Source organism: Aethalodelphis obliquidens, unplaced genomic scaffold (genome assembly GCF_003676395.1).
Source record: "Aethalodelphis obliquidens isolate GAN/ISIS:26980383/991018 unplaced genomic scaffold, ASM367639v1 scaffold1, whole genome shotgun sequence".
Classification (NCBI taxonomy): domain Eukaryota; kingdom Metazoa; phylum Chordata; class Mammalia; order Artiodactyla; family Delphinidae; genus Aethalodelphis; species Aethalodelphis obliquidens.
The window spans coordinates 72,332,162-72,347,152 of NW_020837945.1; the positions used below are offsets into that span (position 1 = coordinate 72,332,162).

Sequence of the window (14,991 nt, forward strand, 5' to 3'; positions counted from 1 at the left end):
TATATATATATATATATATATATATATATATATATATATATATATGTATAGTAAGAAAAAAGGCTAAAATTCTAATGAAACTTTTTTTAAGGTATGAGTTAGATCTATTTTCCAAATTACGTTTTTCCATAAGATTGTAAAACATCAACAGGCTTCACAAACCTTCTTGTTGATTCACTGGCTCATAAGATAAGACATATTCTTCTTGACCACCTATTAGAAAGTTAAAATACAGATGAGAAAATCTATAAAGAAAGCTATACTAATTTAATTCTTTAATATAACATATAAATTACTAGAACTTTCCCAAGAAAAGTAGCAAAGATGTAAAAAAAAGGGTACTTTATAAATTAATTATGGCAAGATTTAGGAAAAAAGTGATAAATTATCAAGTTTGGTATATGTAAAAACAAAATATAAATGTGCTAGTTAATAACTACCTTTCTGTTATTCTGGGTTTTACAGGTTATCAATAGACCAAATTAAAATCTTCACTTGGGATGTCAAGTATAAGCTATTAATTTTTTATTTAGAATCTAAGAGCTATTAAACAGTTCTTTAAAAATTAATACTTTAATGAGCAGTTCTACATATATGCATATTAGGTAATTTTCTGTTATTAATATGCTGCTTTTTTTGGTCCTACCAGGTATAACATTTAACATAGCACGAACATTTTTATAATTACAACTATTTTCTAACCAAAAGAATTTAATGCAAAGGTAAAACTAGTGTCACTATTTCACTGATGAAAAAAATTCATTATTATAATAATTGATTTATTCAATTTTTAAAAAATAACATTTTGAGTTAAAAAAATTTTAGATAAAATTAAATCCTTCCTTTTCAACAAAATGAATCACATAGATAGTAAAGGAGAAAAAATATATTTTGCTTTGATCTTAAAAGCACTTCAGAAGTTAAATTCTCTAGGATTAAATTAAAAGATTAGAGCTTATGAATATCCTAAATAGAAAAGTCTACGAATTATATCTCGACTCAATGAAAATAACTAAAAGAGTTAAAAATTTCAGGAGTTCTTAGCACACACATACACACACACACACACGTGTAGAAAACAAACAAGGAAGAGCTGTTAAATTCAAGTGGTTCAATGAAATCAATATTGCAGAATGTATTTGAAGATTTTCTTCTTGATTATTATGATTCTATAACAATCTTTTCACTAAATTTGTCATTGGTTTATATTACATGTATGCAGCTGTAAATTTTTTCAATTCATATACTGACATAAATATTCTTTCCAGCTTTAAAGTGTATTTTGTTGTTTTAAAATTTATAATACATAAAAAATGTATATTTACAAGCTGCTTTTTAAAGTACTGTATGTAAAACATGTTTTACATGTTATCAGAAACATGCAATTTGAATATTCCACACCTAATAATTCATGCAAATGGTGAGACAGACAGTATATACTTTCATTACCTCTTTTTAGTCTAGAAAGCTACTCAGCTACTCTCTGGTGAGTTCTGACTGTAAGTTAATAAAATGCTAAAATACGAGAAATCACATTCCCAAATCACATTCCCATTCCCATACCAAAAAAGAAAATCGTTAAATAACTATTATGCAGCAAAAATAACAACCAATCAAATGAATGAGGGTTAAAAGTATATACTGTCAATATGAAAAATATTAGAGACTGATATTAACAGGATGGACCTTTTGAGCAGCCATACTCATCTGTAATCAAGATTACTTTCATATTAGACAGCAGTAAAAAAAAAAAAGTTAGAAAAGCAATTTTAATTTTTAAAGTGCTACAACTGATAATATTCATGTACTCTCCCCTCCTCCCATGCCCAAATATGTTTAAAAAGTTCACACGCTTATATAGGTCCCTTAATAATATAATACCAAGACAGTACCATAAGAACCAAAAAAGAGATCAGTATTACTGTTTAAGCAACTGTTGAAAATTTTCCCTTCGCCATTTCTTATGTTCACCAAAAGCTGGCGATAAATAGTATCTTGACCCACACCAGTATTGGTGACACAGAATAAAAAAGGAAATAAAGCTAATTATAATTTAGCATTACTGAAAAATATTTTTATGATTAGTTAGAAACAGAATTACTAAATAAAATGGCAAAATACAAGTTTACTACTCATTTAACTAGGTATTTACTTCTTATAAAAGATACAAACACACATACACATACTGTGTACACGAATAGCACTTTTGTAAAATGAACTTTTGTATTTTATGAAAACCTTGGAAATCAACTTCTGTACATAGAGCGTGATTTTATTTATCAAGTAAAGAATTTTACTTGGCTCTACCTGATTTTAAAATATTAAGCACCTAATTTTTAGTTTTCAGAATACATCACTAAGGGAAAAAAACCCCAAAGGATATATTACTTGAGATAACAAAAGAACAAACAACTTAAAACACTTACGGTAACTACTTTCGCTATCACTGGCATTAGAAGTTACATGTTCTGAAATTGCAGGACAATGGAAAAAATAAAGAAAACACAGTGTCATGAGTTAAAAAAAAGCAAATTATCAAAATAAACACAAGGTGACTTAACAAAATGTCGAGATATAAACCACAGATACCCAAAGAGTTTTTAAAAACATTTCTGATTTTCTTTGAAAAGTTTAGTTATTTCAAGTAAATGAATATGAATTAGCAAGGAAAAAAAATCTGCAATCAAGGAAAATGTCTCATTTTCTGTTCAACAGTTTATGAACAAAATCTTATTATGAATAGATTATAATAGAATATAACAAAGTAGAATATAACAAAGTGATCCTAAATCAGTCCAACTGTCGTCATCAAAACTCCAAAGAGAAAATGTCATTGACACCATTTAATTTAGGTTATGATACAGTAATGACTAACAAAGGAAACAAGTTATATCTGAGCAAACAGATGCCCATTTCAATGAAGTGATATCTTAAAAAATAAATAATCTTGCTTTAGTTCAGCTTCTTTCTTGTTCCTGAAGAGAAATGAAAATGCATGTCTGAGATCATACAGATAAAGCATTTTGGATATCACAGATTCAGATGCCTCAAAAAAAAGTCAAATGGAACGGAATTCTAGAAGGTGGGATTGTATTTTAAAGTAGACTAATATTTCTGAGAAACTCTGCTTTGATAAAACTGACAATGGTTACTTTGCAAAATAAAAAAGATAAAGTAAACACACTCATCTGCTGCCTGGCCCCTCCTTCAAAGTGACCCCCATTTCATAACTTGACTGTTCAGTAAACAACCAGCACTTTTCTCATGTAAATATAATCTCTTGCACTCTCTCAATACGTGTCTCCTTTGAATTAAAAAAGGTAATTTTATCTATGAAAACTAAAAAACAAAATTTTCCATGGGAGAGGGGTAAATCTAAATTTCTTATGTCAGGCAAAGGAAAAAAAAAATTAACGGATAAGGAAAAAGCTTGAGGAGAGATATCTGCTGTACCATATCACCCACAGTCTCCTAAAATCAAGTAGCACTACTGAAAAGTTTAGAGAATGGTAGACAGTTCTTGAAATGGTAGTACAGTTCTTGAAAAACTGTCATAGTGAAAAATAAGTCTGTTATTCTAACCTACAAAGACAAGATACAACTTTCTTAATCATTATTATGTATACAGGAAGAACATTAAAAATTATAAGACTGAATAATGTATGATAGCACATATAAAATGGTGGTTTTCTAAAGTTTATATTTAAAAATTTCTTCTCATGTTACCACACAGATGTCAAAACAATCATTTTAAATTGCAGTATAATATTCTATTGGACTGTTACATCATGATTTACCTTACTACTTATTTAGATATTTTAGTTTGCTTTAAATTGTTTTCCACAAACATCAACAAATTATTAATGAACGTGTTCATTTACATGGCTTTCACCTTTTGTCCTATTTCCTTAAAATTCATTCCCAGAAGTAGGAATGCCACATAGAAAAAAAAAATTCTTAAATTTATACTAGGATTTGTATTACACTCTGTAATCTCTAATATACAAAAGAAAGAAATGTTATTGCACTCGAGTGAGTGGAAAGTGGGAGTATAGAAGAAACAAAATTAACCATGATTTGACAATTAGAGAAGTTGGATAAATGAATACTTGTGGGGTTTATTTTATTATTCCTCTACTATTGAATATGTCTGACATGTTATACATGTACAAAAAATTGAAGTTACTACAATCTCTTTTCTGGGAATTTCCCCTACTCATCTTGAGTTCTCTAAGATTACCAAGAGCTACGAAGCAGTCAAATTCTTCAAGTTCTTTCAAGTATCCTTTAAGTAACTCCTCTACAATAAACTCTTGCTACTTAAAGTACTGTCCTTGGAATGGCATCATTACCATTGTTTGGGAGCTTGTTTGAAAGTTAAAATGCTTTTTCCCTGAAAATTAAAAATAATCTTTTTCAAGGCATGTCATCAAAGAAGATGTTCAAATATCCAACAAGTATAAAAAAGTGTTCAAGCTTATTATCGGGGAAACGCAAATTAAAACCACAACAGATATCTCTATCATCCACCAGAATGACCAAAATGAAAAAACAAAAACAAAACAGGTATGTCAAGCGAAGAGAAAGATATGTAGCAACTGGAACTCACATACTACTTGGGGGTGGGGGTGGGGTAAACTGGTATAACCACTTTGGAAAACTACTTGGCACTATCTACTAATACCTAACATATTATATATCTGTGACCCAGCAATTCATTTCCTAGGTATTTTCCCAACATAAAAGGCATATATGCATACCAAAAGATATGTATAAAAATGTTCAAAGCAACACTATTCAAAAATAGCCCTAAATATATGTGTTTATTTACAAATCTGAGATATATGTACAGTTTCATAGTTTACTTTTTTCATTTATATTGTGAGCATTTTCCAGGCCATTATGTTTTAATATGATTTTCAATGGCTATAAAATATTATACTATATAGTAAGTCATACTTCATTAACCACTTCCCAACTATAAGGCATTTTAGGATTATTTGAATTTTGGGGTGCTCTACTTTCTAAATAATATTAAACAAAACATCCTGATGTATAAACCTTTGTTTCCACCTCTGATTACATCCTATGGATAAATTCCTTGAAAAAGAATTAGTAGATCAAAAGATACGCTTTTCCAAAAAGGCTGTACCAATTTACACTCCCAGTAGTAATATGTTAAAAGTAGTCATTCCAAAGAACCATCTCCATCACTGGATTCGCCTTTAAAAGCAAAGTCTGCTAAGGTGATGGGTAAAACATGCCATTTTGTTTATTGATTATTAGGGCTGTTAAACATTTCTTATATGCTTATTTCATTTGCTTATCTTTTGAGCATTCTTCTTATATCCTTTGTCCAGTTTTCTAATGGGGAGTGTTTGTTTCTTATTGGTCTGTTAGAAATTTATGTGCAAGAATATTACCCTTTTGACATAGTATAATCAGATTCTTAAAATTTTAATTTTTGTTTATATGTTTGATGATCACAACCATTTCAATTCTCTCTGACCAAGTCTCACCTTTCTAGTCAAACATTTCTTCCTGAGACTATATCATGTGTTTTCTCTTTGCTCTCCCTAAATATGACATATCCTCAGTCTTAAACAATTCTTGGCATCTTAAGAGCTCTGTACCACTCTACTCAAGTAAGTCTTTAAAATAGAAAAAGAAGAGATGTAATAGGAAATCTATATGCCTAACTGTAGAAGTTTCTGAGGTGTTCTACAAAGTGGAAAGCTATAAAAATAAACTGCATACAAAAGGTACAAACCTTGTCTGAAACTGTATAATTTCATTTCTGAGCACCTTATATAACTGCTCCTGAACTACACTTACTTTTAGTCTCTTTTAAAGGAATCTTACCCACTTTTTTCCTCTTGAATTTTTTCAAAATTGCCTCTAAAAGCATAAAAGCTACACAGATTTCTATTTCTAGCTTTTTACAAGTATGATAATTTAGTTGTATCCTCCCAGATTTCTACCATACTTTAATTAGTTCTGTTAGTCAAAATTAGTTTTGGAAAGGCAATTTCTATTATTGTTTCATCTACTGTCAACAGGATACATCAATAATTTATTTGATCCTCTTCTTTGTAGAATCATTGAATTCTTGTCTACGAAAAGTATTCTAGGGTGTCACTTTTGTTTCCCTCTCTGCTCTTTAATTAAATACCCTACTTTTTCATAGCTTGTGTGAAATTACACGCAGGTATACATCTTTCTTGTTATTCAGTGTTATTCCACATCTCTTTAACAGGTTTATCTGGAATAATTTGTCCTTCTGTTTTCAGTCCCTTCATGAGTCCTGTTCCAGCAAGGTTTAATGAATATGAGGTCACATTTATCTTCTTACATTAAAATCGCACAGGATTTTGCTTAGTTTTTTCCCTGTATCCTGAACTTTAGAATATAGATAACTGAGATCTTAAATAATGCCCTTAACCCACCCTTCTTCCCAGTATTTTCTACTGTATAATAATAAGCATCTTGTCAGCAGCTAGTAATGTTTTATGTGATAACCTCCATCATATCCAGTTTAGAATTTTACTGATATTTTTCTGTCTCCGTCAACCTTTTCTAAATAAAATCTTTTTGATCTGATCAAGTTACCACGTGAATAAATTCTTTCAGTTCTTGTGAGATGAAGCACAGAAACCTACCATTCAAGGGATCGTAAGTCACTGACCAGAAAATTAAATCAACGACATTGGTAATCAGTTATCATTTTTCATTTGTTTCTCTTCCCAAGTCTCAAACCTCAATTAAAATGAGAGATGAAAATACGATGTGGTCAAGGTGTAGTTATCTGCTATAAAAATATCAACGTGGGAACCAAATTCTTCATTTAGTTCCTTTTTCCATGAGCTTTCCATAGTTCTCTGATGACTCAACAGGTAACAAAAATATGTGGGTTCATTTGATGATCCACACCACCTTATGATCATTCTCAAAATAAATTATATAGCATTAAGAATCTGTGGAAATATTTTCCAGTTTCTGAAGATTTCACTGATAATTTTTCCCAAAGGTAAGAGATTAAAAAAGGGTGCCACTAGTGATAGTAAATTTGTGGCTCTTGCCAGATCCTAAAATGGCAAATGCATAAATAATAAAGTGTGTGTAATAGAAATAATTACATATAAAGCATACTGCTTTCAATCTAATATAAACTTTTAATTGTTAAAGTTGAAATAAAAGTCAAGTACCTACAGTTAAGGTTAAAAGTCAAGTTAGCATTAATCAGGAAAAAAAATCTGTGAAATTTAATGTTTATTAAGGTAAACTTAGAAAGTTAAAAGATATTGGCTATATCCTTAATGATCAATGAATTATGAAGAAATAAGTTTTCAAGATGCTTAATAATGCAAACGGAAACAACTACTTAGAAAAAAACTTTAGCCTAAAAGATTACCTCTATGAGTCACCATCACCTAAAAGAACTTAGTAATATTTGGTAAAATTTCACATTTAATCAATTTGTAAACATTCACATTTAAAATTTTGTTTGCTAAAATGACTTCTTGTTTCATTCACTAATTCCAACATTTATTAAATGACTCCTACATTATCAGACTCTGTACCAAGCTTTATATGAAGATTAAGTACTAGCTAGAAAATTAAACAGGAACAACACACACAAAAGAACTCCCCCCAAACAGAGACAACACCTTGGTTAAAGAAAAAACAAAGGATAATATTTCTTATAATTCTTTTCATAACTTACAACTTCCTTAAAAAAATATACTATTTACCTACTACATAGACTGCTACTTGAACTTGAGTTCTACAATTCTTCTTTAATATTTAAGACCTATTGTGTTTTATAGTTTCACTTTATAGCAATGCTTTTCTAACACAGGCTCAAAGCAATTTTAACTTGTTTTAACAACAAAAAAGGGGGGGGACATAAAACTGTAAGGAAGATTATATTCTACCTTCTAATAATGAGGGCAGATAGCAGTATTTTAAAAAACATTAAAAGTCTTTCTTCATATTTAAAAAATTCCTAGAGAAAGTAATTGCCATAAAAATTACAAAAAGGAAAATATAATTATGAGCAGAGAATTTTTCAAATGACATGTGAAAAATGGAGAAAAATAAAAGGTGTGTATTACAGAAATAAAAATCCCAAGCATATTATTAACATGAAGAATCTAAAAGCAATCTAAATCATACACCTCCTCATGCCAGCAGGGCGCTACCATGAATCTCAAAATGTATCTGAAAAAGGTAGGTCTGTAGATGGAGGTTAAAAAATAACTTGGGAGTATTTTAATCACTTACTCAGGCCTTTTGATCCCATGTCGTCAGGGATCTCCTGTAGAGAGTAGTTCCCAGAGAGCAAGCAATAAAAAGATAATCAAAGAAAATAGTTGTCAGTAATGCATAAAATTGGTGCTACAATAAGAGACAGTTCCAAGACCATTACAGGTGCACGTATCTTACAGAGCATTTTTGTATATTTCTGAAAGTTTAAAATAAGCTAGCAGCTAGATATAATCTAATAAAAGAACGGAAGTTTTATATAAGAAGCTGATTAGGGTAGAGAAGCAAAAATTTTGACTATTTCTTGCTATTTTAAAAGTAAAATTCAGATTGTCTACATATAATGAAGAAATGGGATAAAACGTAATGATTTGAGGTAATCCATTATCAAAGATTGGCAATGCTATACCTAGAAATCAATAAGTAGCTTCTCAGGTACCCATGTTTTTCCTCTAAAATATTCTTCTGAGAGTGTAAATGTTTCTTATAAGAACCTTTACATAAAAAAATTCTATTTTAAACAGCTAAAAATACCATTTACTTTAAATTAAGAATTCCTAAGGTGTTAGAAAAAGTTAAGATTGGTACGCAAATTAATTTATGCCTGTTAAATTGCCCCTAGTTAAGACAAGTAGTAACCTGTTGCAGCTCTTGAAACTGTCTCCATGGTAACAACCAACTGCAGGGCAGTAGGTCCCTCTACATTTATCTTCAGTTGACCACTGGATCCACATACTTACGGTCAGCATCACTTGTTTCCTGCTCACTCTGGTCCTTGTTCTTGTAGAAGGGGAATTTTCGGGAAAAGAGGTTCTTTTTACGCTTGTCATTGAATGACTGCTGAAGAAGAGAAGGAGGGGCAAAACAAAGGGATGTCTACTGTCTGTGTGTACAAAGGCCCAGCCTAGTAGCTCTGTGAAAGCTGACTCTTGTGACCACAGTGTGCAGTTTGTATATGAATTTTGCGTTAATCACATATACAGTGAATTTTTAATTTAGTATTAACTTCTCTAATTCTAACATTTTATAACTGAAAACAGAAAATTTCAAGAGTGTAATTCAATGATATGTAAAAATAAGGAGGAAGTGCTATTTGATAAAAAAGGGAAGAGTAAATCAGATTAGCTACTACTATAGTCCAAATCAAGCTTGCATCTGTTCATATCCATCCATATTTTTCTAGATTTCCAAGTATTAGGTGCTCTACAGCAAAAGTTATTACTTTAGCTGTTCAGATATTTAAAATTTTCCTTTCCTTCATTTTCCTTTGGCTTTAGCACATTTTTTCCCTTTCTCTCTCTCTTTTTTTTGTGGCTCCAACAAACTAACAAAAAGCCACTACTAAAAAAGAGAACCAAAACAACTGAGCAAGTTGCTAAATATTTAAAAACCATCTTTTTTTTTTTTTTTAAAAGAAGAGAATTAGGATAACTAAATGCTTATCAGAAAATGGGAAGAAAACTAAGACGTGTCCATCAAGCACAGAGTCCAGCAAAAGAATTATCAATGCTATCTAACCAAGGAAGAAGAGTCAACTCTCCTGGCCAATTTAAATGTCATCATAACTGATTTATTAGCCTTTAAGCTCTACCATATTATCTATTTTTAAAGTATATATAAATAAAATAGAACCAAATTCAATTCATTAGCACCATGTCCTGAATAGGGAATAAAATATTTGGTGCGGGCTTCCCTCGTGGCGCAGTGGTTGAGAGTCTGCCTGCTGATGCAGGGGACACGGGTTCGTGCCCAGATCTGGGAAGATCCCACATGCCGTGAAGCGGCTAGGCCTGTGAGCCATGGCTGCTGAGCCTGCGTGTCCGGAGCCTGTGCTCCGCAACGGGAGAGGCCACAACAGCGAGAGGCCCGCATACCGCAAAAAAAAAAAAAAAGTTTGGTGCTCATAATGTCAAAGAGGCAATTAAAAATCTAGTAGTTTATACATAATTGCTATGACAGCTGATTTGACGTCCCTTGTTGCACAGATGTCTGAGACAAGTTTTTTCTCTTCCTGAATGTCCCATTTGTGCATTCACACTTTTAAAAGCAGGTAGCACACAGAAAGATGATGCTAAAGAAGAGCAGCTTCTTCTGTAATTTGTCACAGGCACCCATGTCTTGAAGGAAATGGCCTTGCCTACCAGTGACAATAGGAATTATAATTTTTATCATTTTTTGAAGTGGGAACAATATAAAGGATAGAAATTCTGTTTTAATTTTTCTTGCGTTTATCCATGTCATAAGATGCTATCAATGTTGTGAAGTATATCAACACCAGGCAGTACTTTTTTTCTGGCGTGCCGGTACTTTTAGTCATGTGATGCCAGGTGATTAAGGTGATGAAATGGATTAAAGTGACTTTTAGCTCAAATTCTATTACTTGAAAAGATTTATTTTGGTAAGACTCTTTACAAAAACTTTCATTTTTATCTTTTTCAGATCAATAATTCAAAATTAATAAGTTCATAGTCATTAGACAAGCTGACTGTCTTGATATCAATCTTAAAATCTGAAGGCTCAGATAACCCTAAGCAGAAGTTAAAAATTAAGTTGAGAAAAAAAATACTGTGGAGAAATCTAAGCTTATAATTGTTTTATAAATTGTCAAGTAGCATTACTTGAATAAAAGTCTTTGCTTGAATCCAAATTTTAGAAAAGAGAAAGAGAAGAAAACAAGTTTCAATAGAGAAAAATTTATGGTAATCTAATTTATGGAAGGACTAAGTCTTTTTGTTCATGACAATCACTGATTTTGAATTTAGTAATAATTTTTATGCTAACTGATAAAACTGATACATTTTTAATAAAAGGTTATTTACCTCTGCTACTGCATATATAGTGGTCAGAGTCAGTTTCACAGCAAACAACCAAAAGAAACATGAAGTTTAAAATGTTTTGATTTTTGATATCTTTTGCAGTTAGCCAAAATGAGATATCGTAAAGATATCATAATATAGGACAGAAAGAAATGCTTGTTAGTTAAGAAATGTATTAACTGTATTACATCTAACATCCTGCAGGTGAAGAATTTATTAAAAGTGAAAAATAGCACAAGCAAACAGGACAAAAATGTGTAGGGAAAACACAAAACTGAAAAAACATACTAACTCTAGTTTCTTTATATTTTCAATACAAAACAATCTGTTTAATTACTTATTGTTATTAATGCTATATTGCAAGAGAAAGTGTAATAAGTATGAGGACTGATAAAATATTACAAATTCATGAAACATATCAAATATCTAATTTCCATATGTAGTATTTCAAAATAGCTAAATGAATGTTAAAAATGTTAATGAGAAACTGAAATGTTTTTAAAAAGTCTGTATTGGAAACAAAGTCCATAACCCACCATATAAGGAAAGGAAAAGAAGAGCTTAGAACGGGAAATGGTATTACAGAGAGAAATGCAGTTCTGTATCAATGGCAAGCGTATTTTTACCCCACTCAGTATCATGCATACTTTTGGTGCTGTGTTAGAACACAGTGACTGTGTATAAAGTTGGTTATAGTCAACAAACAAGACTAAGATTTAAAAATGTCGTTAATTCAGTTAACTTCTTACAGTTTGAAAGAAAAGTTACAACATGCAACCTCTTTTACAATACACTGACAGTGTATTTTACTAAAATACTTTAAAAGACATATATAAAACAAGCACAAAAACCATTGTATATATTTCAAATACTGAGCATTTACTTGGGATTTTTTCCTCCAAAGATTTTCTATTTTAAATATTGCTTCAGATTATACTATATAATTTTGTATTTTCTGAAAGGTACAAGTAAATTTTAAAAGAATTTATCATTTGTAAAATAACTGAATGCATTATATATAATTTACTCAGATTTAATTTCTTTGATCAAGGATCATATTCCTTTAAAATTTTAAAACTTTTAAGTCTGAGTGCTTAGTGATATCAAACATGTACAAAGAGTAGGGTTAATTTTTTTGCTGAGTTAACTTTCCATATTCATTTGAAATTTGATCAAAAGATGTTGCTTTAGATAAAAAATTTTTATCTATTTATTTTTTAGATAAAAAATCCCCAAAACACAAAACATTGCTATAAATAGTATTTCAACACAACATGTGTTTCAGCATTTTCTTCAGGCCTATTGCTAGAATATTCCATTGCACTAATTACACACATACTATAGGGTGAAGCCTGTGATATCATCCATTGACATCCACTAGATTCAAGAAGGACAAAGTAAATGAAAACAAAAATACGTCTAAAATATATATAAAAGAATTTTGATATATTTCTTGCCCACCTACAAAGTCCTCCTCTTGACTGTCCCTTTATTCCCTTAAGATAAAAATTCATACTGATTTAAACATTTAAAAGATGGATTTTATTAATGAGTAATATTAGCAATAAACAGGGAAAAAATAAGAAAATTTCCATAAATTCACTTGCAAAAACCTGTAAACTTACATTATGAACTAATTAATAGTTTTGGGAAGGCCTATTTTCTCAGATGTATTATTTATTAGCTTCATGACTAATACTGGTGACACAAGTTTATAGTTAATTGTTCATCTGAGTGAAGGCTGAAATCATTTCATTTATAAAAATAACGACCAAAAGTATGTTGTTAAGAATATATCAAACAACAGTTTTGATAATTTGGAAAAGTCTGTGAAATGGATGCTTTAATTTAATAAATTGTTTACTTTAGCATATCTACTATTGTAGGCCACCACGGCAAGAGCAGTTGATAGTTAATTCTTATGGCAAAATCCTTCTCATTTTAATCATGTGCCTCAAACAAGAATTATGAAAAGGCCTATTACCTTCAATTATTAATTTCTAGAAATAATAGATTTCACATACTCACCCCTTTATCTCCTCTTGCTTTAGAATTGAATTTCACTGTTTTTAATCTGGCTCGTTCTTTCTTCTCAACCCTGGCAAAGCACAGATTATTTTTTAGTTATAATAAACATATCTAAAGTTCTAACTAGGAATCATCAGAACTGAGACTTTAATATGGAGCATTTTTATATTCTAAAGCCTTCAGAAGTCATTTGAATCCCATAATTTATAAGAATTTCTGAGAAATGAAATACAGGGCTCATTTTATTATGAAACAAAACCACTTGTGAAATATCAAAATACAGTACAAGTATGTGTACTTATATATGCACTCTATTCCATAATTACACTGAAATTATGAAGCACCACTTCTGAGTTTAGCAATTTTCCAGGTTTCCATTTGTTTTGTTGTTTAAATGTTATCTTAGCATGGAACACATATGCTAAAAACTCAGTGTTAGAGAGAAAGCAGATGGGGTAAAATATTAACTGATGAAAGTAGGTGAAGGATGATATGTGGGTGTTCTAAGTACTATTCTTGCATTTCTCTTATTTTTCTATAGCTCTGAAAGTTTTGAAAATAAAAAGGAGGGAAATAAAAAAATTAAGCTTAATTCCAATGATATATTTGTGTAAATACATAAAGTAACCAATTATAGTGTACGAAATAGAGGGTTTTTTAAGAAAATATTTATTTGGCTGTGCCGGGTCTTAGTTGCGGCATGCGGGATCTTTGTTGCGACATCTTTTAGTTGCAGCACGTGGGATCTTTAGTTGTTGCAAGCAGAATCTTTTAGTTGCGGCATGAAGAATCTTCAGTTGCGGCATGTGGGATTTTTAGTTGTAGCATGCAGGATCTTTAGTTGCGGCATGCAAACTCTTAGTTGAGGCACGTGGGATCTAGTTCCCTGACCAGGGATCGAACCCAGGCCCCGTATTTTGGGAGTGCAGAGTCTTAGCCACTGGACCACCAGGGAAGTCCCCAAAATAGAGTTTTAAAGTATCTTTGGGAGGATATAGAAGAACTGGTAACCTTAGTTATCCCTAAGAAGGTGAAATGGGTGCTTGGGGAACAGGGTTAAGAGACAGCCTGTATAGCTTTTAAATCTTTTGAATTTTAAACCTTGTTAAAGATGTTACCTTTGAAATAAGCAAGCAAACAAAACTACAACAAATGTACAATCTGCAATCATGTAGATTGTTACAATATGAATCGTGCAAAATTTCATATAAATTAAGCTTTACAAACCCTTGATTTCAACATAGCAATTATATTAGTATATAGCAGAAAAATGTACCAAAACAGCCTATGAATAAATGCATATCTTCATTTTTTATTATCTAGCTATACAGTTTTACCATGGGTACAGAAGAACCCTAGCAGTCATGGATTTAAAACTTGCTTTTTCTAATTCCAGAGCAATCCTGAGGGTCCATGATATGAATAATTAATTTATAATTCTGCCTAGGCACTTACTGAGGGCACTGAAAAACTAACATTTAGTGAGTAAACATTTACAACTCAAAATGGTTTTGTTTTCTAATCATTATCTAGCTGAGTGACTTCAATTGTGTTTATTTGTCAACACGGTTCCCAAAAGAAAGCTAAGGATTGTAGGAACTACAATTCCTTGCGCTATTATTAGACATAAAGAGGTCTAAGAGGTCTAAGAAAGATATCATTCTATTTAATGAAAGATATCATTCTATTTAAGAAAATACAAGTTTAGAATACACTGAAGAATGAAATGGCATAATTGGTTGTGATTTCATACTGAATTTTATGGAAGGAAAATTATATTCTATAATATTAGTCATGAATTTGGGGATCTGTAGAGGTCTCAAGGTATATCTCATCTCTTTTATCACTTCTGGCTTCAAAATCCAACCTTATAGAATTTTTA

The 14,991-nt window shown here is 30.9% G+C and overlaps 1 protein-coding gene across 9 annotated transcripts in view; it reads right to left on the minus strand.

Moving 5' to 3' along the window:
• The window catches only part of DLG1 (discs large MAGUK scaffold protein 1), a 286,699-nt gene that overhangs the window by 34,065 nt on the left and 237,643 nt on the right, over positions 1-14,991 (minus strand). For 4 of the 9 annotated variants that reach the window (XM_027108229.1, XM_027108222.1, XM_027108247.1 and 1 more), the window contains 4 exons: positions 13,110-13,179; positions 9,006-9,105; positions 2,427-2,468; positions 163-213 (listed from right to left, as the gene is read on the minus strand). In XM_027108229.1, coding sequence (XP_026964030.1) covers positions 163-213; positions 2,427-2,468; positions 9,006-9,105; positions 13,110-13,179 — 263 coding nt within the window. Of the gene's footprint in view, positions 1-162; positions 214-2,426; positions 2,469-8,283; positions 8,318-9,005; positions 9,106-13,109; positions 13,180-14,991 lie in introns of all 9 variants that reach the window. The other 5 variants (XM_027108241.1, XM_027108258.1, XM_027108268.1 and 2 more) reach the window with 2 other exon arrangements.